Source organism: Globicephala melas, chromosome 14 (assembly GCF_963455315.2).
Source record: "Globicephala melas chromosome 14, mGloMel1.2, whole genome shotgun sequence".
In the NCBI taxonomy this organism is placed as follows: Eukaryota; Metazoa; Chordata; class Mammalia; order Artiodactyla; family Delphinidae; genus Globicephala; species Globicephala melas.
Genome location: NC_083327.1, coordinates 33,152,682 through 33,180,485, shown reverse-complemented (window position 1 = coordinate 33,180,485; position 27,804 = coordinate 33,152,682). Strand labels below are relative to the sequence as shown.

The 27,804-nt window shown below is 33.0% G+C and overlaps 1 protein-coding gene across 5 annotated transcripts in view; it reads right to left on the bottom strand.

Moving 5' to 3' along the window:
* The window catches only part of GRIK2 (glutamate ionotropic receptor kainate type subunit 2), a 641,457-nt gene that overhangs the window by 16,407 nt on the left and 597,246 nt on the right, over positions 1–27,804 (bottom strand). For all 5 annotated transcript variants that reach the window (XR_009558840.1, XM_060283847.1, XM_060283851.1 and 2 more), the window contains one exon: positions 17,965–18,190. Coding sequence is in view for 4 of the 5 variants with exons in the window: in XM_060283847.1 (XP_060139830.1) it covers positions 17,965–18,190 (226 nt within the window). In the remaining variant the exon portion in view is untranslated. The remainder of the gene's footprint in view (positions 1–17,964; positions 18,191–27,804) is intronic.

Sequence of the window (27,804 nt, the reverse complement as noted above, 5' to 3'; positions counted from 1 at the left end):
AACAGAGCATTGATAAAACAGTAACCTCAATTTTTAGGAAAGTTGTGCAAAAAATGGTGTTTCCCATGATTAAGTGCAATAATTTAAAGTGATCATGATTAACAAGCTCTATTCAGGGGTGGCTAATACTTGCAGATAAATAATCACTCATATTTGATACAAATAACAGAAGTAACAGGTTTATACAAACTTGGGTCATTCAAAAATCGTCATGGCAACACATTGTAAGATTTTTTTTGGTTGTTTATTTATCGTTTTACACTTTGGAAAGAAATATTCTTTTCAGTGGAGGCAACAATATAAGTGAAATTTATAGTATTTAGGCTGATGGGGGTAGATATTCATCTGTATTAGCTATTACATGATAAGTAATAACTTTTCTAATTGGTTGCCCAGAAGCATGGAATAATACTGAACTATATGCATCTTTCAACATCTGTCCCAAGGGATTGGTCTTACTGCTTTTTCCCACCCAGAAAATAGCCTGTTTCTAAAGTTTAATCTTCCTTCCTAAAACATTATACTGCACATTCCATTTTTCTGCACAGATTCATCCATAAGTGTTTTTCCGCTTGTAGAAAAACACTAATTTTAGCTCATACTCTATGTTATCTGTGATTTTGTTTTGATTTAAATATACCTACATTTGCACCTAAAGATATACTTTTGCTAAGAGCAATTAAAAACCTTATGAGGAAACTATTCTGCCTCATAAGGGATAGCACTGTCTTCTTTTTACTTGATTAATGTAACAGGACTAATTCAGTGTTGCTCTTTTAGCAAGAGTAGGCAAACTAAAAAGCAGAAATACAAAGAAAAATCAAAAAAAGTTAGTAGCTTATGGTAAAAGTTGGAGGACTGAAGATCTACCAAATCCAGGTGGAGAGCTGTTTCTTTAACATAATCTTCAGTCTATGCAGAAGAAATGTTTATATGGCTTCTATATATTTTTTCACAGCTTTCCTAAAAGGGGGCATTATCCATTCCTATAATTAGAACTTAAATATTTTATTTTTATTGTGCAACAACTCCTAACTATAATTATAATTATAGCAGGGGAATCTCTGCTTCTAAGTTTCCTTCCTATACTCTCTTCCAAATACTACTCTGATGAAAATGTTCAGTGTAAATTCTGCCCCTTAGCCATTTCAGATTTCAATGGATTAGCCTAGCCCATATTATTTTCTGCCTTGGTCACTCACTGGACACTCAGGCTAGGTCACCTAGTATTACTATTATTTACCTTTCAAGATGTGATCTACTTTCCTAAGTAGATTGTAAACCCTTTGGAATAGAGGATATCTATCTATTCCTTTCTTTCTTTCTTTTTCTTTCTTTTCTTTTTTTCTTCCTTCCTTCCTTCCTTTCTTCCTTCCTTCCTTCCTTTCTTTCGTTCTTTCATTCTTCCTTTCTATCATCTCTCTATATCTATCATCTATCTTAATTTTCAAACTACTCTCAATCAATGTTTCGTATTATGAGGAGCATTATATCTGATTGAGGCAGTCTTGATAAAATATAAGAGTGACAGTGGGGTGTTTTTGGTCTCCTCTGATATGTATTTAAAAACCATAAATAAAGGTCATCTTGTTTGACTATCCAGTTTTCATTAATTCACTACAACTAGCCTAGCAGCAGCTTCAAAGTCACATTTACTCTGAGTTACCGTTCTGATTAACCATGTATATTCCCTGCAAAATAAACATTTGATTGAGAAAAAAAATCATTTTAAGAAGATCTGTAGTTTATCAAATATATCCTTCAATTAGAAACATAGTATCTGAAACAAATTTTATACTGATAGTACTTATGAAAATGACCACAGGTGACTAATATAAAAATGTGGCCTGGAAGTATAATTATAAGCAAATGTTGGGGGGAAAGTGACATGAAAAGTAGACTTTGAAATATGAAAAATTCTTGATCTACCTAGGTAATATTTTGAGCCAGGTCATTTCTCATCCTGAGAAAAATTGAAAGAATATTATTTATTGTCAACTCACCAAACCCACTCAGACACCATATTCTCTACTTCATTCTCAAAATAAGGCACAGACAAACGAAAGCAACCCACTTTTCAACAAATGATGGAAACATCTTGATTCCTTGCTGGTTGAGTTTCCTCTTTCCAGCACTTACTGTAAATATGAAAATGTCCTATTGCTAGCAAACCTCCTCACACTTATTTTCCAGTGTAAACATAATAATATGTAAGTAGAATTTGGTTTGAATCAAAGCTACAAAATTAATACACCTCATTTTGAGGTTTTTAACAGGGTGAAATAATACAGATAATATAATCAATGACACTAAATCATTGCCACGCTTTATTTGTCATTCTGTCACTGATTCATTTTAAAAAACAATAATTAAATAATGAATGATTACTTCTTTGGTACATCATCTGCTGCTCCTTGGGACACATTTCTAGCAGGTACTAGTTGAAGTCAAAAGTGGTTTGAAACTTTATCTATTTGAAAAATCTCAAGGACATATTGAGATCAAAGAATAAAAGTATCTTTAATCTTCTCTGTGACATGAATAGCCATGCGCTTAGCTCTAATGAAGTGAACAGCCTTTAGTTAGATAGATAGAGTCTAACTTTTGCCCGAATATGAACCCAGCCTCAAACCACATGCTGGCAAGCCAAGAACTATGAGGGCATTGAGTGGCACCTGGGAGAAGCTGGGGTTAACGCACCATGAGGTTGCCTCCAAGGAAGATGAATATTTTTGCAAGAGGACCCTAACTTTGATTAGAAAACGACTGAGGAAATTGTAAACATGTCTATTATAACATATACTATTGCACCTAAAAGTCAATCCTCAAATGCTTAAGGGAACAAATAGGTAACCATAAATGGGTGAAGAAACAAGCTAGACAAAAGTATCTGAAAAATTATAACATCCAATGTGAAAAGATAATTTTCAGTTCCAGTTTTATTAAAAATCTGTGAGAATTTCAACACAGGGTTACCAGACATTTTAACTTTAATTATATCCCAGGAGATATTTTGTCTAAAATTTTCTACATTAAAATTTTCACAAATAAATTACTTTTAAAAAACATCATGCAGGATAAGGCAAACACCTCTTAAAACTGAATTTAGCTCTTTGATTTTCACTATGCAATCTCTGGTTTTAGTTTCATTTGTATTCTTGCTCACAGTGAGACTTTCTTTGGTTGTTTAAACACATGCTCCATACTAACAGTAAGGAACGATTGTGTTTTAAAAATGGTCTTTTTTTCAAGTTGCAGAAAGATCCCATTTACCAGATAAAAATGGTTCTCGCTTACATGAAAGAGACAGAGAGAGAGGGAGAGAGAGAAAGGGAGAGAGGAAGGAAGGAAGGAAGAAAGAAAGAAGAAAGAGAGAGAGAGGGAGGGAGGGAGGGAGAAAACAAGGAAGAAAGAAAGACATATGATTACTACATAGTGAAGTCCCTTGATGTATCAGATGCATAAGACGTGGGGCTCAGAAGAACACTTGAAGGAGGCATAAAGGCAGTTTTGAGTGATATACAGCAGCAGTATATGTGTGGGCATAAATAAAACCTACAAATGCACCTATTCAGAATTTCCTCGATAAAAAAATTCATCTCCAAATGTCCCTAAATGTTAAATTTTACATAGATCAAAGAATTTTACATAGATCAAAGAATTTTACATAAAATTATAATTTCATTAACATTCCTCCCAACAAATTGACTAAAAGCTCCTTAGGAAAATAAACTGTGATTTGTTATAAACAATTAATACAAATCTCACCAAGTAGTTCAGAGCCAACTTGCTGGGCTTATCAAATTGAATTGACTCCTCTCTTCCTTACTTTCTGCCCTCCTTCCTCTTCCCTACCTTCCTTGTTACCTTTCCTTCCTTCTTTTTCGTACATTCTTTTTGTTTCCTTTCCTCCCTTTCCTTTCCTTCCCCTCCCCCTCTCTTTTCTTTTCCCTCCCTCCTCTCCCACATCCCCTCCCTCCTCCCCTTCCTTTCTGTCATTTGATGTTTCTTACTTATAGAATGGAATACACACATTGTTATACATACTTGGTTCTAATGTCTAAATCTACTACACATAGTTTATTCATTTGCTCATTTGATTGTCCTTTTCATGCTCTTTACAAACACACCAATGTAAGTATGTACCAAACATTTTCCTTATCCTATTCAGTACATCTAGATAATATAGAAATGATAAAGGAAATGGAGTTAGCATTACGTTTAATTCTTGAGGAGGCTTAGTGATTGATAAATAGCTTTTCTTTAAAGGTTGCACAACAAGTCTAATACTTACCATGCTTTAGTGAAATAAATCACATTATCCATACACATACTGGAGATATCCCATCCATACTGCCAGAAGTTTCCTTACTTTCAAATCAAGCTTCTGCATGCTTTAATCAATTACAAAGGTCAGAAAAAAAATCACTCTTGCTTTCTGCAAATATCTCTTTCTAAATCTCATTATACCAATATTTCCTAAACTGGATTTTCCCCACACACTTCTCTTTTTGGGAAATGTACTTCTGTGTTTCACTTTTGAAGAATTCATAAGCTTGAAGAATACTCCATAACAAATATATCTTTTGTAAATTCACATTATACGTTAACAAAATAAAAGGTTTCCATCTCTCCATCAAAGGAAAAAGTTAAAAAATATATTTGAAATGATTACATTTATTTTTAGTGGAAGAACTTTTACATTCATATCTATTAATGTCCCTGTCAATTATTTTATTTTAACCTCAATTTGAAAAGCACTGCCTTAGATAACAATAATTACTACTCTTACTACATCAGCTCTCTCTGTCAAAAATAAGTTGTTTCTTGTTAGATCTCCTGCTTGTCCCTGCTTAGCTTTGAATTTACACATTATCACAGCACTACTGATCAAGTAGCAGATTTTTTGCACGTCCTTTTTCATCTATTAGCTCCATATGCATCATGAGCATGAGCTCATAAGAATTCGCATCACAATACTTACTTTAAGACATGTCTTCATGCCCAGCTTTTAAGTCTCTTTACAAAATACTTCTGAGGGACAAAAGTTACAAGAGTTATTATTTAAATATATTTGTATATCAAAACTGATGAAACCAATTTTGGGGAAAAATACACAGCTTTTGTTTTTCCTAATAGCACCCAAATCCTTTAAATATTTTGTTAAAATTCTAAGGGGCTGGCTAAGTATTTCCGTTACTTATAATGACAAATCCCTACTGCCCACTTCCTAAAGAACTTTAATTTCCTTTGTTTTATATTTCATAGTTATTTCAGCTCATCATGATGATATTATGTGCTGTGTATGACAGAGAATTAGGTAACATCCTGGTGTTTGTTTTCTTTGGGTCTGGGAAGATATTTTTATGAGGTAGACTACTCATAATTTTAAGTTTCCTCTAGCTTGTCATTTCTCCAAGTATACTTTCTTGCACTTTCTGAAGAATAGTAACTTACACGTCTTGTGGGTATGTGACTATACTATAATCACTAAGTGTATATTATATCAATGATTTGCCTCAAAAAGCTTCAATAATTCCTTAATTATTCCTCTTCTTTGAAAGTGTTTAATCTGATAAATGTTTCTAAGACACATACCCAAATACTTGAAGCCCTTTACATAATGACTTAAAAATCAGACTACCTATCAGTTATAGGTAATCAACCATCCATTATTCATCTTATTTCATCCAGCATCTAGCACAGCGCCTATCACACAATAAGCATTAAACAAATGCTTTTTGAATGAAACACTGAATCCATTATGATATATCCATTATGATATAGTCAAAATATGTTAAGGCAGAACTTGTGATATTTGACACCTTCTCAGGTTCTTATTAAATTCAGTAGAACAAATAAGAGTTCATAAACAGACTTGTTTCACACTTTTAGTGTTAACCATCTAGAATAAGTTTGGGTGACAAATAAGTTTATAAATTTTTATGCCGTCATTGCACTTATATCAACTGTCAGTGGCCTTGGCCAGTGCCTTAATAAGTAAAAGACCTGCGAGCACAAAAGATCTGAGGCTATCTGCTGGGGCCATCAACCTTCTTTCTTAAATTACAGTGCTGCTGGCAATGTTATATTTTATGAAACGGTTCCCTGCTTCCTATGCTGAGATGAGTGCTGGGTGCCCTAAATGCACAACGTATTTTGGGTACTTATAGAGCTTTATCTCTTTTTACCATTATTTCCATGATAAAATCTTCCAATAAAATTGGAACCAGACCACATTTTCTTAGAACCTTTTTCTCAGTGAAAGATGGGTTTTATTATCTCTTAGGACACTGTCTCTCCCATATTTGTTTTTAAGAAGTGCTAAGTCAAATTTTATATTTACGTTTCAGATTCCATTTTAAATTGCTATTTTCCAGTTTCATGCCGTATTCAGTCAACAATGCTGTTATTACAATACCAAGCATCATTGTTATTTTCCTCTATAGAACTTATCTCAGTTTGTAACTAAAAAATAATTTCTGTGACTATTTGTTTAATGCTCATTTACCCTAACAGGCTGTAGATTTCATAAGGACAGTGTTGTATTTCCTTTCTTAGTATAACACCTGGCACACAGTGAAGACAATATTTCTGGAATGAATACATGCATAAATAAAATATTAATTACTTAACAGTTGGTCATACATGCCTGCAATTTTACCCTCAGTCATTTCTTATGAACCCAAACTATATATCTTTATCTAATCTATATCTAATAATTATAATACATTTATTTCAAATGAAGCATTTAATATATGTAGCAACTAAACACTTCATGGGGTCCATTTCAGATTTCCTATTACATAAAAGCTAAACTGGTGTGAAGTTACTGTCATCACTCTTTGTATTTTCTTTTGAAGGTAGTCTATCGAAAAATCTCAATATGATAGGAGAATAAGGAATCCATGAGTGATAATCATAAAAATTAAAGGAGATTAATCTCATCCTGAAAACAAATTATCAACCCATAACATTTAATCACAGAATGGTAAATGAGAGCTAAATTGATCAGTCTTCCATGATACCTAGTAATCTTTCCACATTGGAAATTTATGAACATCATTTTCCTGCTTAAATTTTTTTTAATGGTGCTCTAAAGCTATAGAATACAACCTCAATTCCTAAAGATGTCGTACAACCCCTTTCTCCAACCTATCACAAGCTTCTCGGACTTTATCCTCTTCTCCTCACACCTAACATGCCAGCAATACAAACTACGAAGTTGTATTTCCCATTGCCTGGAGAATCCTGTTTCCATACTTCCTCCAATGATCTTTGCACACTTTTCCTTGGCTGCCACAGAGATACACAGGATCCCTCTTCTTTGGTGCCATAGCACATTGCAGATAGTCTAGTACAACATTTGGTGCATCATATTCCAATGTTTTGCTATATATCTTTTCCTACTAGATTGATATGAGCGTCCCAAGGGCAAGGACCATGCATGTATCTTTTTTTTTTAACTATTAATTATTAGATATACATACACAGGTGCTAGATTCTAGGCATATAGTGATGAACAATGTAATAGGAGCCCTGCCCTCCTAGAGTTTTCACTGCAACACAAAACACATATGTTGAATAACCTTTACAAGTTTGAGGATCATTATAATAAAGAACACCATATTGCAGAACCACGTGACAGATGGAACTATCTTAGTCTGCTGATCAGGTACACAAAAAAGGCTTCATAACTTTGAAAAGAAGAGTAGGGACAATAAGTCTTCTTTCTCTTTGGCTGCCTTTCACCTGCTTTTCCTCTATTTTTCTTTCTATTTGCAGTATTGGTTTAGAAAAGTATATATGAGAAAGGAAAATGATAGTAAGAGCATCCCACCCACTTTGTTCATTTCTTCATGATAATAGAGGATAGAACTAACTTCAGGATGTCACGGTGGAATGGAACCAAATATAAATGACACTGTTAATGTAGAAATAAGAGAAGAGAGAGAAAAAGCTATGAAGTAGAGACTACATGGATTTACAGAGCAAATGTATATAGACATCAAGTGTATGTACCACCCAGGACATTTAATATACAGTAATTTTTAAAGAAATTTTAAGTACTTATATTCAAAATCTATAACTGGCTTAAATTGGATAGAGGTTGAGGTTTCTTTCTTTGTTGTAGACGTTAAAATTCAAAGTGTTATGACCTCTATAGAAAAGTAACTTGAATGCATTCTACTTAAAGGAATAGTTGTAGAATCCTCAGGAGGAAATTTAAGTATCTAAGATCACAAAAGGAGATGGTTATATGAGGTATACAAAATGTATCAATAAAAAATTCATATTATAGATTATGTATTTTAGCCATTTGCCTTTTATTCATATTCTGAATATTCTTTGACTTATGTGAAAAAGGATAAGAAGGGCAAATGTTATCAGCACATAATGAAACAGTAAACTATTTTCACTGGTTCTTACGAATTTCATACATATTAGTTAAAAGCGGCTGGTGAAGTAGATTTGTAGTCAAATTTCTTCTCTGGGTATTAAATCATGTAACGCTGACACAAAATATGAAAACAGAAATAGTTTCATTCTAGAAACGCTGCTTTTCTTACAATTTTTCATCTGCATAATAATCATTTGAAGAGCAGTAAGAGTGGAAATGTCAGGAATAGTTTCTTTGCTATTGTGTTTTTTCCCAAGTCCAATATTAAACTTTAATGAATGAATTATAAAAGTTGGACCATTTTAAATAAAATCCTCAATCTACTTAATCTTCAAGAATCCCAAAATTGGGAGAGAGAATAACTTTTTCAGGAGAGTAAAGTACCCATCCTTTAAGGTAGAGCTCAAGTCCCTTTTTCAATTTGGTCTAACTGAACTTTGGTTCTCAGTGAATTCTACCACTCTGAGTCCCTACATTAAATAACAGACTACTTGTTTGTGTTCAATATTCTATTTTCTCTATTTGATGTTAAAGTTGTTTTTCCAAGTCTATCTCCTTAAGAAAGGGGATGATGTATATTTAATGATCATTATTTTACAGATCCAAGCAGGTTGAAGAGTGATAAAATTTCTTATAGATTGACAAAATTAAAAGGAAACATACATGTCTTCAGAGATAATCTCTGAATATGTCTTGGACTCTGTTTACTAAACATTCAGGAAATGTTCAGAGAAGGAAAAACTTTATTTCTATAATGCCCAACAATAGAAATTGTCTCATCTTTATAATAGATGTCAATAACTTTCTAAGTAACCAAATCATGGTTATTTAAATACAATATACTGACTGGCTGATGATAAAATCCTGGTTGGGTTCCATTGGAAATGATTTCTAATTAGTTAGGAATGGATCATATTAACAATACGTCTTACCTACAATACATTCAATATTACTAAAAATATAAAGAATAGAGAGAAAAAGGGTAAAATGCAAATGACTTAAAAACCACAAATACATCATTTTACTTATAAAATACTTCTTCAGAACAGTCCTTCAGAATTATTTGTGGTGCATATGTTCTGATCCAAATACTATAAATTTGATGTTTAATCCTTATTGCAATCTAATTATGTAGACATGATTCTACCCATTTACCAATAAGAATGCTGAGTCTCTGGGAGGCACAGTAACTTCACTTAGGACACCTAGGACACTCAGGTGGAACTAAGATTTGCACATAAGTCATCTGTCTACAAAGGCCACATATTCTATAGAGCATGATAAGAATATGCCTTCACATGAGGGCCAGCAAATGCAAGGCGTTCATCTTCAGAATTTAGTGCTTATACATTTCACCACTATGTTTTGACTATTTTTTCCCCAATACGAGTGATTCATTGATCTTACTTAGTCTTGCTAACCAAAGGATGACAGTCTGGCACAGTCATTCTGGCTAACTAATCTATAATGGGATTTGAACCCATGGCCTTGGAGTAATCACCACAAGACACAAACAAAATGAATTAATGTTCTAATGTTTGCATATAAAGTCTATCGGAACTCACTCTGTTTTCATGAGAATTATCCATTTATTCATTGTTTAGGTACCATTTCATCAGCATTTACAATATTCATGAAGGCTGCTCGCACTGGTGCTCGCAATTCATCAAATTCCCTGTGGACGCTTCCTAGATTCTAGCCTGCAGAGTCTGTTGATGATGTCTGTGGAGCAGGCATAGCTTACTGAGACTCATCTGTTTTCAGTGACATGAAATCTAAGACTTTAACAAATATGCCAGGAAAATACAGCTTCTACAGGGGTAATTTGGTGCTTTTTTTTGTTTGTTTAATTCAGGCTCTGAAAATTATTAGATCTCGATTTAGACTTGCAAAATTACTTCACCAGCATTAAAATTATGCTGCCTATGCAATGAAAAAAATAGAATGCATTTTAATGGAAGGTTTGACCTGCAGAAAGATGAATAATTTGCATCAATTTTTGTGCATTATGTTCAACTAATCAAGACAAATGTATTCATTCATTTCTGTAAAGCTGAAGAACTGAAGGCCAGCAATATTATGCATCTATAATGATGAATATTACAGTACTTATTATATGATGAATTGGGAATTCTAGAAATGGATGGTGAGCAAAACAGGGAAAAAACATGCTTTTCATACTGATTTCTATTTTTATAAACACCAACATCTGCCTTAAATAAACAACCTCTCCCTCAGTACCAATTCTACATCTCTCACTTTATCAAATAACAAGAAATGAAGAAGCAGTGAGATCTCATGCATTTAACATTAGAAAATAGAAGTGAAGAATGAAATTTCACATTGTTCATATGTCAATGTGGTATCCTTCTACCATAAAGAGTCCATGATACAACCTATTGTAATATTTTTTACTTTAGGCTGATTATGTGTAAGGGCATTATAATGAGATAAAACTTACTTAAGAATTACTAATAGGGCTACAGCTATTTTGTATTCATTAATATAAAATATTTTGTAAATTAGTTTATAAAGGTAACATTAAAATCCAATTATGAAGCAAGAATGCATCTTATTTATAATTACATAAGTAAATATAATACAAGAAAAATGTATATAACAATTTTGTGTCTGATAAAATTGTCATTAAATTTAACCTTAGTATTATAAAGGATTTATAAATATAAACTTTACATTCATCTTTACTTCACCTCTACACTGCCTATTACATTCTTCATGTATTACACGTATTTAGTAGTTCTCTGATAATGATATAAGTAATTTAATTTGGATTTTGTTCACAGATATAATTATTCATGGACTGTTTGAAACCTACTACTGATTTAATCCCAGAAGTAAGATGAGGATACATAAGATTATAGAAAATTTTAGCATCTTGGACGATAGGCACAGACATGAGCAGAATTTCCTCCGTCCCCTTTTCAGCTGACTCGTGCTCCCCATATGTTATTAAAGTTGGGAGGCACCAATAAATGAATGAAGTGTGCCACTAGCTCATTGTTAAAAACAGAAATAGTTTTAATGGGACCCTTCAGACACTTTACAATATTTCTACCAAATTGAACACAGCAAAACAAAATAACAGCAACTGGCCCTAATGGATTTTTTTCTAGATTGCTGTTTTCCTACCAGCTCATGGACCGCTGAGTCTGCCTAGCCCTCAAAGCGCCCTGTGCACTCAACATTCCAAAGACAGAAGCCAAGAAGGCTTTTAGTATGGGTGGTCAGAAGGGAGGCAAGGCAGCCGAAAATGCCATTAAGTAGAAACGCTCCCTGTTCGGCTAAAATAGATTATCACCTATGGTGAATTAAAAGGCAAGACTGCAATTGCTCACACATTTTAAATATTCCTTAATGAAAACTGCTGTGATTTGCTTTTTTTGCTTTACCCCATCCAGTTGTTGTTTTTTTAAAATTCTAATGAATGAAAAGGAAGTTCAGTTAATGTATTATGAGTCAGAACACCTACAATTTCAAAAACCTACCATACAGTAAATATCACATTAAAATAACATTGCTGCAGTCAGGAAAACTACGAAAGGGATTTAATGTCACCGCAAGCTTAATTAAACCAGTCTATGCTTATTTAGCATTTACCTTCACATCATTGTTGATTGCTCCACTAAGGTATTTTTGTGTAAACAGAGCTTCCCTAATTAAATAGCTTATATCTGAGTCATTCAGTGATTTCACAACAGTTTGGGCAGTAATCATCACACTCAGAGTGATGAATGGTGATGGCAGGCCCCTAGATGAATCACACAGGAGGAGGCCTAGCAGGTTAAAAGGACGCATGGACTTCTGGGGGAAAAAAGAAAAATATGTATGATTTTTGAAATATTTCTGAATATTCACTCCAAAAGAGACATAGTATTTCTGTTTACCCTCCTGCACTTAACCGCATACACCTCTATGACAATATCTAAAAATCTGAGCAACAATAAAAGCAAAGCAAAGGGAGTTCCTCTCCTTGATCATATTTGCAGTATTAATAAAGACAGAATTTTCATATCAGTTTATGGCTTCTGCAGGTATAAACTCAAAATCCTGGGGAATTTCTGGAACTGATCTAAATTTCCAGAACCTGAGCCTATATTGCTCTGCTTTGAATAGATTCATCTCCTTAACTCTTGCTGGGAAAGAGACTCAAATAACCTTTACTTTTTCACACCTAAATGCATTATTTTTTATTTTTATTTTTTGGCTTATAATTAAACAAAATTTTAAAACTAAGTAAAAATGACATATTACAAAAAAATTGTCAATATGCTTGAAAAAGATGATATAAAAGGCAAATGGTAATTAACTAGTTGAGAAATGCAGGTTATGATGTTGGTTGAAAATTTATGGTAAGTCAAAATCTCATTCAAGTTCTAGAGTTGCATGTCATTGCATTTATTAATGACTAAGTAATAATTGATGAAAGCCATATTGTTGGCAGACATAGTAAATCATAAATTACTGCCTGAAGTTTTTTTCTCAGACATATTTGAGGGGGTAAAGTGTGAAATGCCTCTTTCTAGATTATACTTCTTTGATGAAGTTATATGAGTTAAGACTTATAATGTATTGGATACTCAAAATCATTTTAATTTTATACTATGTTATGAGTGAATAAAATATAATTTACTAAAGTTAAGAACAATATTATGAAGTCAAACAGAAGAAAACTATCTGAACAAAAGAAAGAAAAATTATATTGCAATACCTACAGGTGAGTGGTTTGAATATTAATCCCTTCAAATTTAAATTATTATGTTCAAATTTATCTCATTCAGAATTTGGCTAAAAACAAAATGTATGTTAAATGTGTTAAGCAACTTTTAGTAATGAGACATTTTAATAAATTTAAATTCAATATTATTTGGCAATGAAAATAAAGAAGAATATGGTAAAATATTCTTCCTAGTCTATAATTTTGCTATGCCAAAGTATTATTAGATGCTTTGAATTTTTTTAATATGTACTGATAATTTTACATTAAAAGTCCAAGAAAGTCCTATAAAAGAAATTTATTATGTGCTATTACCTAATTTTTAAAAATTCATTTAATGAAAACACTAATTTATTACACTATTATACCAAACTAACTACACACTACGAAGAAATGATTCCACTTAGATATATAATTCAACTTGATTTCTTAAGTTTCTCATGCAAGTGACCTTGCCTGTATCAATGACTATTTTCTGCAATAACTACGCTTTCTTCAGAAGGCAAAAGTTGATCTGATCAGCTGAGTTGAACAGATAAAAGGAAAAAAAAATCTACACCCTAAGGCTTACAGTTTAATTTGTTTCCTTCTCTCATATATAAGATAAGCTTAAAATGAGAAGAAACAGAAATTCCAAATGCTGTGCCCAGTATTTTCCTTCATTTAAAAAGTTATATAGCTTATACATTTATTAATATTTTTGAATTGTTTTATATTTTCCCTATAAGTCAATATCTTTCAGTAAACAGTGTCAGGGGTAGGGAGAAAACAAAAATTGCTATTTGTATGTTTCCAAGAAACTGTAACAGCTTCCCTAGAACTGATTTAACTGTTATCTTTCTTTTTTTAAATAGCTTTCACATCTGAAATATCTCAGGGAGTTTTGAGAATTATATAATATACTATTTTGATTTATTTGTAACAAGCATTTCCTCAAATCAAAACAATATGATAAGAGACATTCCTGGTACACTGGCACATTGTATTTACAACACAAAAAAGCAAACAAACCAAAAAACCCCATCAAGTTAAGGTTTTATATTAAGTATAAGTCAAATTTCTTTATTCTAGAAATTTTGAAATTATGAGTGATATTATGTAACTAATATTAATGAAGAATATCTGTGCTATACTCTAAAGTCCTCAAACATCCTCCCCAAATCTTATTCAATTCTCACTACCCTCAGTCACTCAGGTTTGTTTAATGAGGTCATCGCATTGAGTAATGTAAGATGCCATGCTGATCTTTAGCTCCAAAAGTTATTTGTTTTCTGTATTTATAAATCTTGCTGCACCATCATATTTTCATATGTAGAGTTCATTTGTTGAACAAATAATTGAGGGTCCACAGAGTGCAGGCACTATTGTTGTGTGGGCTTACAACAACAAACAAACAAAAATCTCTGCCCTCTTCCACGCAATGTAAACTAAAAGAGGAGGGTAAGGATACATAGGAATCTCACTCCTTCCAGAAACAACACTGAAAAATGCATTTATTTTCTTCAGCTCTTTCCAAATGAAACTGTGAGGCAATGGAAACCTATCAAATCACTGCTTCCATTCCTCTCATAAGTGTTTAAGAAGGTGTTTGATTTTTAAAATTTGTTTGAAAACATCAGCTAATCATATTTCTCCACGTAGTTTCTAGCCCACTTTAAATCAAACTCTGGGACTCTGTCAAGTACATTATCTGAAACATTATTATGTTTAGCATTAAATAGACCTTAGGTGTTCCTAGTTTCACCCTGTAATTTTACTAATTAAAAAAAAAGAAAGAAATTTAGAAGCTATAAATTTCATGTCACTTGTCTAAGATCACATTGACAAGGCTAAATCTAGAATATCAGTGTGCAAAATACTACATGATGATACTTTAGAGCATATTATCAGCCTCTTTTCTAAAACATAAATTTGTTCATATAACTGTTCATAAATGAGTACAAGTATGCTTGAAAAGTTATCAAAGTTACTCATCACAAATTCCGAATAAATGGTACATCAACTCATGAAGTTGTTGAGTTCTTTAGGTAATTCTTACTGAGGCAAAGAGCCATATGGGATCTAACTATGGAGTATGCCAGGATTTGAACACTCCATCAACACAAAACTGTGGCAATAAACTCAAGCCTTACTGTGAATATAAGTATAATTTAAAGCATTTTGAAAAGAAGTGCTTCTTAAGCTATAATTATGAGAACTCAAACATTTTTATATATTAGAATTAATTAGAAAACTTCTGAATTAATACATACATTGGCATAATAATGGCAAAGCTTTGGATGGCCTTTCCCTAGTGCAAACAATAAAGGGGGTTCATTTTGTGTAGAGAATTTTAAAACAATAATAGCAACAACTGTCACCCGGCGCTGGCAAGTCAAAACATGTCAAAAGTAAAATATTCCTCTCTTGAAAATATCTTTTGTTCATCCAGGTTCTAAACAATTACTATTGAGTTTTAACAGCCCAACTCTTATTGAGTTTTGAATTAGCATCTATTTATTTCTTATTCTTTAATAATCATTGTACTCCACTTGGAAACTAATTTGGAGAATTCTCATTATACAGCTCACTCCCCCAAGATATGTGAGCTCAGCTACACTTGCATATTTTTGGAGCAAGAACTTAAGGTTCTTGTTTTTTTGTTTTGTTTTGCTTTGCTTTCACAATGACTGTGCAATCATTATTTTGAGTCTACTATATAATTGCAGGAATATGTAATGTTACAGGAGCGAATGTCTCAAAATTCTCTCAAAGCCAGTTCAAACTATTTTGAGCTATAATGAATTTGAGTAAACTTTACCTAATATGAAAGAATTTAATGTTGAAGTTTTTGAAGTCATTATGGTGGAAAATTTTTGGACTTCCTAGACATTTGAAAGTTGTTAGAAATGATCCCAAAGAAACAAAGACATGGACACTATTGCAATTTCTGGAATTTATCATGAAATGGGATTTTTATGAATCTGTGCCCAACTTTCTAACTATGGTATACATGTTAGAAAGAAACTTTTCAAAATTAAAAGTAATAAATTATGAATGATACCTGGACAAATATGACTATACCATTTATTAAACACAAATATATGAAGATCCGTTTTGACAAAGTCATTAAAAATTTGCAGAAGTTAAGGCTCAGAAAAATTATAGTGTCATTATTCATTACTGTATAGCCAGTGAGTAGCTGTAAGTACTTTCCCCTTTCTTTAAAAAAAAAAAAAAGATGTAATAAAAACATGTTAATCTGTTATTTTGTTTTCTTTGCATATAGTATCAGTTTCCTATTTCTGCTATAACAAATTACCACAAATTGAGGGGCTTAAAATAACACAAATTCATTATCCCATAGTTCTATAGGTCAGAAGTCCTAAAAGTGAGGTATCTGCAGGGCTGCATTCCTTCCGTGGCCTCCAGGAAAGAATTGGTTTCCTTGCCTCCTAAACTAACTTCTAAAGGTCCTCTGTATTGCTAGGCTGTGGTCCTTTCCTCCATCTTCAGTTCACCAAGTAACATTTTCAAATCAATCTCTCTCTCTCTCTCTTCCTCCCCTTCCCTGCCATGGGGTCCCCCGGCCCCAAGATTTATATATTGAAACCTAATCCCCAGTATAGTGGTATTTGGAGGTAGGGTCAGTGGGGTGTGATTGGGTCATGAGGGTGGAGCCCTCATGAATGAGATTAGTGCTCTTGTTTAAGGGACTCAAGATAGATTCCTTGTTCCTTCCTGGTCTGTTAACTAAGAAGCAGCTTCTCATCAGACACCAAATCTGTTGGTACCTTGATCTTGGACTTCCAGCTTCCAAAACTGTGAGAAATCAATTTCTGTCATTTTTACAGCACCCAATCTCTGGTGTTTTGTTACGGCAGCCCAGGTGGACTAGCACATTCTTTCTCTCACTACTTCTGTTGTGATACCTTCTTAATTGTGACACTTGTGCTTCCTTCTTTTAAGGACCTTTTCAATTACACTGGACCCACCTGGTTAATCCAGGATAATCTTCCCATTTTAAGATCATTAACTTAATCACATCTGCAAAGTCCCTTTTGTCATAAAAGGTAATAAATTCTTATGTTCTCAGGATTAGGCCATGGACATTTTGTGGGAGCCATTTTTATGCCCATGACATGTACATATATACTGAAATATGTATTTATACATTCATTAATCATATGAATGTATATACATGTTCATATACATTATACATAAATATGAAGCTCAATAAATGAAAATTTTCATTGTCTTTTGTGGCAATTATTATTATTTCATTCCATGATTATTATTGAAAAGAATTTTGTCATATAGAAGAAAGAGAATGTTAAAACTAATCAATCCTAGTGTAAAATATTCTAGATATGTTCCTGGTAAATAGTCTGCTATTCCTCTTAAATAAACATATACCTCTTGTAAATAAGATAATTATTCACAGTAACCATTTGTGGCTCATTCTTTTAGTTAACTAAGTCAAATACAATATTCGTAAGCCAGCAATCTGAAAAAATAATGTTGCAAAACTTAATTCATAAAAACTTTTTTTAAGTGTAAGATTGAGAAGGTCCTTTGCGGGGGGGGGGGGTGTGTTGTGGATGTTTTCAACACTGATACAGTAAAAATGTCTACTGACCATTTGGTAGAAATCAATTTTCCTTTTGTTACTTATTCCTTTAGAAGCAGATGTCCAAATATCTTCCTGACTTTATACAGTCTCAGAACATAGCAAGATACATTTGTTTGAAGCAAGATTCCTAATGGCATATGAAGGCATTGTTTTTCTTCCATTTTCACAGCAACTAAGATTAATGAACAAAGAACAAGTGGCTGACATGAAGCCTACCCATGGGGGTGCCGACGCCATAACCTTTGGAGTCTATGAGGCCGCCAATCTGTGTCAGGTTACAGTTCCTCTGAGTGACAAACTCAATGGTTGTTGACTCCATTAGGAAAGCATAATCAGAGGTGAGGACTCTCTGGATTCCTTCTTCATTACTTTTGACGAGCACGGACTGCCTCCTGCTACTCATAAAGGCCCACATTTTGTCATATGTGGAGATTTTTGATTTCTGGGGAAAAATAAAATACATAAGAAAGACATTTCTTAGTTTCCACATGATCCTACAATATTTAGATGAAATTGACCATATTTAGTTTGCTCATCCTACCTTATAACTGTATTAGTAATAACAGTGATACTAAGCCACAAAACAATCAAAATCTGTATAAAAAACATTTCTCATAGCAATTCCTCATCGTATTTCCAGGTATAGAGCAGATTTATTTAACAAATGTATAAAAAATGTCCTGATGTTCAAAAGTTCACAACTAGTAAATCATAGGAGGCAATAAACAAGAGAAAATAAGATTAATAAGGACGGTTTTTTGTGTTTGTATCTCACATGAATATCTCATGTGTACAATTTTATCCTTCAACATTACTATAACATCAAATTTGGAAGATGCAGACACTGGACACTAAGAGGTTTTTTTTTTCCCCCCCCGGAATTCAGTTGACTATGAGACAGATGTTACATTATCCCCCAAGGATAACATACAGATATAGGTTGAAGAGATGAGAGGAATTTGTTACAAATAAGGATATTACAAATAAGAATGACTACATTTCTGCTAAGACACAATCGGGACACCACAGAACTTCTTTTAACCTGCCTCAGGACAACAGGAAATCAATCATTCAGGTCTTACTAACTAACGATTCCTGGACCAAGAAAATAGAAGAGTTTTTACATCCAACTGGAAATTCTCAGTAGGGCTTCAGTACGATCAATTGCTAAAGGAAAGAAATGGGTTTTGTTCAGAAGGCACTGGTAAAACATAAACAGGAAAAAGGTTAGCATCTGCTTATGGAAAGCTCGTCTGTGAAACCTTTATCTTAGTTTAACTCTTATACAATCACAAAAAATAATACTGCAACAATAAACACAAGGATATTCACCATACTGGTTGCTCTGTCATGAAAATTCAAAACTATTTTCAAATAAATAGATATGCAATCTTTTGCAGCTTAAGCGTGCATTTAGTCCTACATGTGCCAGGACATAAATGCGATATTACTCCTTCCACTAAAACGTAGGTACACAGTAATATTAGAAAAATTCTGGAATTATTTCAATGAAAAAATGGGAAGAAAAACCTTAATTTTGGGGGGAAAAATACCTAAAGGTACAATAAGTGCTTAATAAAAACAAGTAGCTTTAGAGCTAAGAAAGGGTAGACGTGTAAACCTTTGCTCTCCAGTGAACACTAAAACATGCTAAAAGGCCAGTGGCTTAAAATGGGAAAGAAGGCGGCTAGAACCCCCAGAATAAGATTGATATGATTACAAATTTGGGCAGCTATGGAGGCATGTCAGTTGTTTTCAAGTAAAATAATCAAATGTTAGGAGTAGAAAAGGGAAATGAAAGGAATAATTAAGACTATGATGAAATTCTTATTGGAATAATTAAGACCAATAGTGAGATTTTGCAAAGATGTATCTGGCTATCCAAATTAGTAACATAATGAGGATAGCTAGAACAAGTTCATTTCCTTTCAAAGGTAAAGAATTTTTCTCCTAATGTTTTGGATTAAGTGAGGTCAAAATACAAAATAGAATCAAAATCAGAGCTCACCTGCGGATTAAAGAGATTTTATGTAAAAAAAAAAACTTGGATACAGTTTTTGATTTAGTGAATCTGTGACTGATAATAAACACAATCCAAAAATGTAATACTAAAAATTTATGTAATCAAAATTATATGCTCATTTCTTGACAATTTAAAATGTAACATCTTTAATGGAGACTGATAGTGTAATATCATAACATGGGTGTACTCATTGAGGCCAAAAATCAAGCAGAGATAAAAAGTGTACAAAAAGTTATTCTTGTATTGTTCATAAATCTCCTAAATTCTCTGCCTTATTTTAGTTATAGGAACATTAGCAATAAATACATTTTATTGCTTTAGTTACATGATTTTCAATTCATGATAACATGTTCCATCACTGAAGAGTTAATTTAAATAAAAACTTGAGAACTAGTAATTTTGTCCAAAACAAAGGGAGAATATAATGTTTACAATGGCACTAATCATTTAAATAGTATAATTACGTCTTTCTCTTTTTTAACATTAAAAGAAAATTTTAGTTTAAACATTATGCAACACAATTTAAAAGAAGAGAATTACATTTTTAACAGTACACGAATGTATCCATTATTAATATTTTGCTGTGGTTAATGAAGTAAACACATCAATCTTTTTAACAGAACCCACACCCAACAAACTAAGATATATTTCTAATATATTCTTTACAAATGTATAGTTTAATTTTACATTAATGTGAAATTTAGTTATTTTACATTTGAAAAGTCTAATCTACAATACTAACCTTCAGCTGACAAAATAAGGATTTTAAAAAATATATTTTTATATAAAATTCTTGGAACACTTTACTGCACTGATTTTTTATTTCTATGAGCATTTCCTAGAAGGTACTATTTATATTCATTTTGAAACTAATCATTTCCTATCTTTTAAAAAAAATTTATTGGAGTATAGTTAATTTACAATGTTGTGTTAGTTTCAGGTGTACAGCAAAGTGAATCAGTTACACATATACATATATCCACTCCTTTTTAGATTCTTTTCCCATATAGGCCATTACAGAGTATTGAGTAGAGCTCCCTGTGCTATACAGTAGGTCCTTATTAATCATTTCCTACCTTCCATTATTACTTAAGTATCTCTTATTTTCTGGAATCTATTGTCTATGATTTTTGTACAGGTTCACTCATCTTTCCTGTCTGCAGAAAATATAAATATTTCTATTGTTCCTATATGGCATAATAGGTTTTGATAGAAAAGTTACCCAAATCGTTTTGTTTCTCATAATAAAAATAAAAAGCCAAATAATAAGTATTTCAATTTAGAAATATTGACTACTTGCTGCTCACACACATTCTATATGGCTTGCTTGCTTGTTTTGCTGTCATTCTTTAACCACAATTTCCAGCTGAGCACAGTTATCTCTCAATTATGGCTGTGAAACACAATGCTGTGTAGAAAAGATATGGGAAGTAAGATTAAAAGCCATTGCTACCTTTGTAGACTGCATGTGTGTATGTGTGCGGTATGTAATGCCATTCAACTCTTAAACAACTTCTACAGAAAGTTGAAATAGAAAATTAATCTTTAGCATTGCCTGCCAATTTTATTACTTTTATCATTTTCAGTAGTGAAGATGGTATAGTGCATCACTGGTTTAAAAACACAAGATCTGAACAACATGAATTTTACTGAAACCCTTAAATTTAAAGCAGCTAAGATGGCTTATAAAATATTTGAAGAAAGTATCTGAAGAAACTCTTAGGCTGAATATGAAGAATACGAGGCTTTTTCCTCTATAAATCTGGCCACTCATAAATACTTGATTACCTATACTTAACTAATATATAGATAAATTCTGAATAATGTAGGCCTGAGCCAGAAGTAATGATCACTAATTCTGTATCTCTTATTAATAGAAGATATGTCCTTATGCAAGCCAGTTAATCTTTTAATTCCAGTTTACATAATAGTCAAATATCTTTGCTAAACTTACAGGGTTTTTGTGAGGATCATATAAGACAGTACACATAAACACACTATGCAGTAGTAAGACATTTTTGTAACTCCAATTATTTTTTAAAAAGAGAGCATACTACTCCCAAGTGCTTGTGTTTTATTTTTCTTAAGAAACACCGAGTATTCTGGCAAAGATGGAAGGTTGAATATCATCTTTGAACACATGTCCTCTCCTATGGCATGAAACCACAAGGCAAAAGAGAAATGGATAGGGTGCAACAAAAACAAAATTTTGGAAGCTGGAAAGCAGATAGATGAATTGTAACTGAGCTAACCAACGTTTAGGACCCCCTTCTCCCCTGTAAAAGTTTCTGAGATTGGCATTTCTACATCCTTCTCAAAGCCGGAATGATCAAATGTCTAACAACAGTAGAATTTACTGAAAAAATGTCTTAAAAACAACTATCTCTGAGCAGCTTGGTGACTGCTCGATCCCACCCAAGCAAAGGACTAGAGGTTTTATTCTCTGGGAAGTAAACAAGAGTGCACTGGAGGAAGTGGAGCTACCGGGGCCCATACTGAAACCAGAAGGAAGAGGTTGGAGTCTACAGCCCATGTTGAGACCAGTCAGCATTCTGTCCGTTTTGGTTCTTTGAATTCCTCCAGGAAGATATTTTTAAGCAAAACTGGACTGCTCTAAAGATATAATAATAATATTAATAATATTAATAACAACAATAATAGTAATAATAGCAGTAAGCACATATAATAGCATGTGCCAAACATTATTCTAAATTATTTATACGTATTAAAATTTTTTAAGTTTTACAAGATTTCTAGTAGGTGGTAGTATTTTTGTCCCCATTCTAAAATTAGAAAACCAAAACACAGAGTGCTTTATAATATGCCTAAATTCACATGGCCTCTTCCTAGCAAAACCAGGAATCAAACATGGGCAGATTAGCTACCAAGTTCATAGTCTTAATTATTGCACTATATCAACTGCATCTAAAGGCACATATCATGGATTTCCAACAAAACAACCCACTATATCACCCTAAAGTGAAGCTCATAGTTTTTCACACTTAACTAAGCACCCAGAGCTTGCAGTGAGTCTCTAACCTAAATTATAAAGACCAAAACAAATAAAAATGGCATAAATGTCTTCAGAGAGGTAACAGATGCGGCACAAATGCAAAGAAAAAAATGTAAATGGACTCTGTTGAAAGAAAATGCATTCAGAGAACAAATACATATTAAAAATCTGATATCAAAAATGGAAACCTCAAGTGAAATGTAGAATAAAAGAGAATTTAAAACACTGCAATTGGCTTGACCTCTAATTTCAGAATATTTATATTAAATACATGTGGAATTATACTGATATGATACTCTAAGATCTAATGTGTAAGGAGGAAATAAGAAGCCTCAGCTAGTTTTAGTTCTAATAAAATAGAAAATTGTTGAACATTTTCAAGGTAAAATAGACTGTAGGATCTCTAAGGTTAAAATCAATAGATAGAAGCTGTATAAGTTAAAGATTAGGAATAAGAACTCATTTAAGGTCAGTAAGCAGGTATTTAAAATTAATAATCAAATATTTGTATGCTGAGTGTGAAAGTTTATGTAAACTTATTTAGAAATAAGGATATACCAAGTTGCAATGTGAACTAAAGATCGTAGGTGGAAGGTGCAGCATGTTGAAAGAATGACCTGTATACTATGTTCTGCTGACTCTCCTGTTAGACTAAGGTTAGTTTCATTCAGTGAAGTAGCTACTGATCATTGCCAAGGGACGTGATAAAATCGTGGATGGAGACTAAGCTGTTGAGCTAAATGTGCACAGTCTTTGAAAGTCCTCTAGCCACAGGGATACAGAGAAGTGAGGACCTACACAGAACACCAGAACAGACTCAGGAATTGGGACACAGCTTGGCCCTGTGCATCACTGTTGCCAAATTCATTAGGAAAGACATTCCAGAAGAATGTTTTAAGAGGAATATGAAAAATGAAAGTCAGGTAATAAACTAAGCATCAGAAAATATAATTTTCTGTAAGGGAAGAATTGAGATAATGGCAAATTAGGGCATAGAAGAGAAACTATTCAGATAGAGTATAGCCAAGTTAAAAACAAAAAAATTAATCAGTGAAAAAAAAAAGAATATCCTGTTTCACTCCTTTACTTCACAAATGAGAAAACTAAGCCTACTTGATAAGAAAAAAATATTAGCAGTGAAGGTAGATTTGTAAAGAGTAAAATGCTGATAGGATTTATAACATCATGGTTTTAAAGAAGAATTTTAATTCCATAACAAGACAATAACAACTTCTTTGGCAAAAATGAAAAACAGTCCTAAGTATTATCTACAGTTAGGCTGTACATAGTAGTATAAAGTCACACAAATAAATCAAGTCTCAGAGATATTGCTTGAAGTGAATATTAAAATCAAAGCACTGTAAAGGAAAAGCATATTTTAAATGTTTGAAATAAAATCGTCTTATTTTCTCACACAACCCACCCCACTGCTCTAAATACTGGAATAAATTTCTTTCTTTTGTGTGTGTGTGTGTGTCTCATATTAAAGACACTTTTCCTTCCGTGTTACATCAGACAGATTTAGGATGTCAATGTTTAGCAGTGTTTATTTTATCAAAATGCTGAGGCTTGTAAGTTGATTTGGTTTTTGCTACATCAGCACAAAACCAATAAAACTAGTTCATAAGGCACTGTCTTTTTATAATAGCAGTTTTCATGGGCTATGAAACATCAACAGAAGGATAAAAGAAAAAATTCTTGTCAAGAATAAACTTACAAAGAATAAGAAATACAACACTTTTTAAAAATTCAAACATGCCAAAAGATTGTGTGCTTTACAAAGAGCATTCAGTATACTTAAAATATTTAAAACATATAGCTAATGATTCCAAATTTAAGGATACATAGCTTTCATTTCTGATAGAATTCAAAATAAAGTTTGCAAACTGAAATTACCTGGCTCTTTGAAGATCTCCAATATCTAATGGGTTTTAGGCAACATTTTTCCTGAGCATTTTAGAGAGAGATTTTTAGACACAGTAAGATATTGATACAAGGATAGTGCTTTGAAATTTTGTTTCTATCCCATATAAAATGCTATGAAAGCCAATAAAGTAAGGGCTACTCTTGTACCATTGGAGTAGATCTTTTATTGTAAGCAACAAAGTTTACAAATTCAAAGCCATTTTAAAAAAAAAATCTTTGATTTAAATTCTTTAGGACACAAATGAATTCTTCTCCCCCATTCACTTTGATTGCTGTCAAATACAAATTAAAATTTAGAAACCATCTTGTGTTCATTGGACCTATTTTTATAAACCTGTCAGATACCCTAAAAATGATAAGAAAATATTTGCTAGACCTCTAGAAGTTAATTTAAAATTAACTTTTAAAGTGTGTTCTAGAGGAAAGCTTATTTTCTTGAATAAGAGGGAAAAATCTTTAATATTAATCTTGTTTGAACTATCATAACCACAAAGCATCAACAGTACAAAGAAAATCCAGTACTATTTTGTAATATGCTTTTTATACATAATATTTGAAGCGTTGACTACAACTCAGATTTTTAAAAAAGTTTATCAAGTAGTACAACACCTAAAACATCTTGAAGTAACTTCCTCCCGTTGCGGAGCACAGGCCCTGGACGCGCAGGCTCAGCGGCCATGGCTCACGGGCCCAGCCGCTCCGCGGCATGTGGGATCTTCCCGGACCGGGGCACGAACCCGCGTCCCCTGCATCGGCAGGCGGACTTTCAACCACTGCGCCACCAGGGAAGCCCCCAAAGTAACTTTTAAAAAGACTTTATTTATGTTAAGAACCCATCTATTTTTATTTAAAAAATAAACATTCATGAAAAAATATTTTCTCACCTAAACCATAATGTGTGGCAGAATTACTTGAACTCTGGTGTATGGATGAAAGTGGTGAAATTACTAAAAGAAGAGGCAGTAATTTATGATGATTTTCCATAATTACCAAAGTAAATTTGGTGTCATTGGTACTTACTCAAATCATTCCTTTTCAATAAAGTCCACATTACCAATTTGGTTTCTAATATTAACTTAAATATTTGGTTATACGTGCTATAATAACATTTATTATTCTGTTATGAAAAAGTCGCATGTAGTCATTCCTAATATGTGGTTTGAAAAAGCCCATACCAAGGGAGACCTTGGTAAAGGAGAATTTGGCTGAGATTTGCATTTTAATTTTTTATTACAGTAAATAAATTACCAACAATAGTGGAACATATGTGCTAGGTAAGAACAGCTGAGCCCTATCTGGACTCATCTGACCTTGGTCACTAGGAAATTAGAGTTAATTCAGGAAAACAGGACTGAAGCCATATGTGGTTCATATCAAAGGTGGATCTGAGGCTAGTGCAGTGATCTGAAAGCATTTGGTTGTTAGCAAACCTGTCAGTCCTTGGAATAATTCTGGCAGTTTTATCTTGAAGCATCGGCAATCTCTTAAAACAGGATATTTGAAGAGAAAGACAATGAAAGAGAATTGCTCTTCTCATCGTTACGGAGAGTTAATAGAGGAATAAGAGAGAGAATTATGACTGAGCATAACAGGATGGGCAGCAAGTTTAAAGTGATTTGGTGCAGTTAAAGGCAGTTATCCTTTTGAGGCAGTTGAGCCAGGATTTGACAGTTCATTCTGCACTATTCAGAATCCCTACTGATGATTCTTCTGGTCATTGCATTTTATTCTTTAAATGAGATATCTTGAAATTTCCTGGTCAAATATTTTCTTTTCTTATAAATACTAGTAATCAGCAATATAGTTTACTATCATTTGGTCAAATGTAAATAAAATTAGGAAACTTGACTTCACTGGGTCAATGGAGGACCTTGAACCACAATTTCTTGGCCATATCTAACAAAATGCTTCCCTAAGAATTTCAAAGAAATGTTATGAGGAATAAATGAGAAAATTCATATAAAGTCACTTCGACAAGCTATAAAGCTCTCTAAAGATATCAGGATTTTATTCTTATTGCAAATTTTATGTGATCAACCAGTGGAGGAACATAGTAACTCTCTATTAGGACTGCAGCATATAACTACTATATTCTTATATCTCTGGCTTTACCTTTAGAATAATTTATAATTTATAGGAACATGGAAACATTCACTTGCTTACCCATTCACTCACTTGTTCTTTCATATTTATTGAGCAACAGCTTGGTGTAAAGGACCATGCCAGGCACTATGCATGTAGAGGTTAGACCAAAACAAAGCACGGCCCCTGTCTTAGCAAAGCTTAATGTCCCATAAATACAGGAAAAGTAAACTAAGAATTATGAAATAGTGTGATAAATGCCTTGACAAGGGACAGATGAGGTGTAACCTACATTGATGAGGGGATGTATGACAGGAAGTCAGAGGAAATAATTCCTTTTCCTTTAGGATTCAAATCAATTACAGTTTTGCTGGGTCTCTTACTCCTTTCTAATTGAAGCTCTGAACTATAAATAGGTGTGGGGAAAAAATCCTCAACATTTGAAACTCTTAAAGGAATCATTGTTCTCACTTTCAGCCAGTACCCTTTCCAGGATTTCTAAACTCTTCAGGGAGATGATGCAAACCTCATCAAAATATTTTAAGAATGTTGTTTAGATACATAATGTTTGTACTGCTGTAACCTTATATACGTCAAAATATACACAAAATGGATACTTTGTTTCTAAATAGTAAATAAATGACCGTAGTTGGCCATAGGGAGGAGAGAGAAACAGTTTTAATCACTTCTCCATCCACTGGCTAAACATGCATACTTAATCATGATAACCATGAATTTAATATGTATAAGGTAATTGCATCAATGATCATATAAATCACTAACCTGAGGTACATTTTTTTCTGGCCACACCATGCGGCTTATGGGATCTTAGTTCCCCCACCAGGGATGGAACCCATGCCTCCCTGCAGTGAAAGCACTGAGTCCTAACCACTGGACTACCAGGGAAGTCCCTGAGGCACGTCTTAAGTAGAAGAGCCACATCTGACTTAGGTGCTTGAACTTGCCATTTTCTCTAGCTCGACTGTACTTCCTTTGCATATCTGTATGCCTC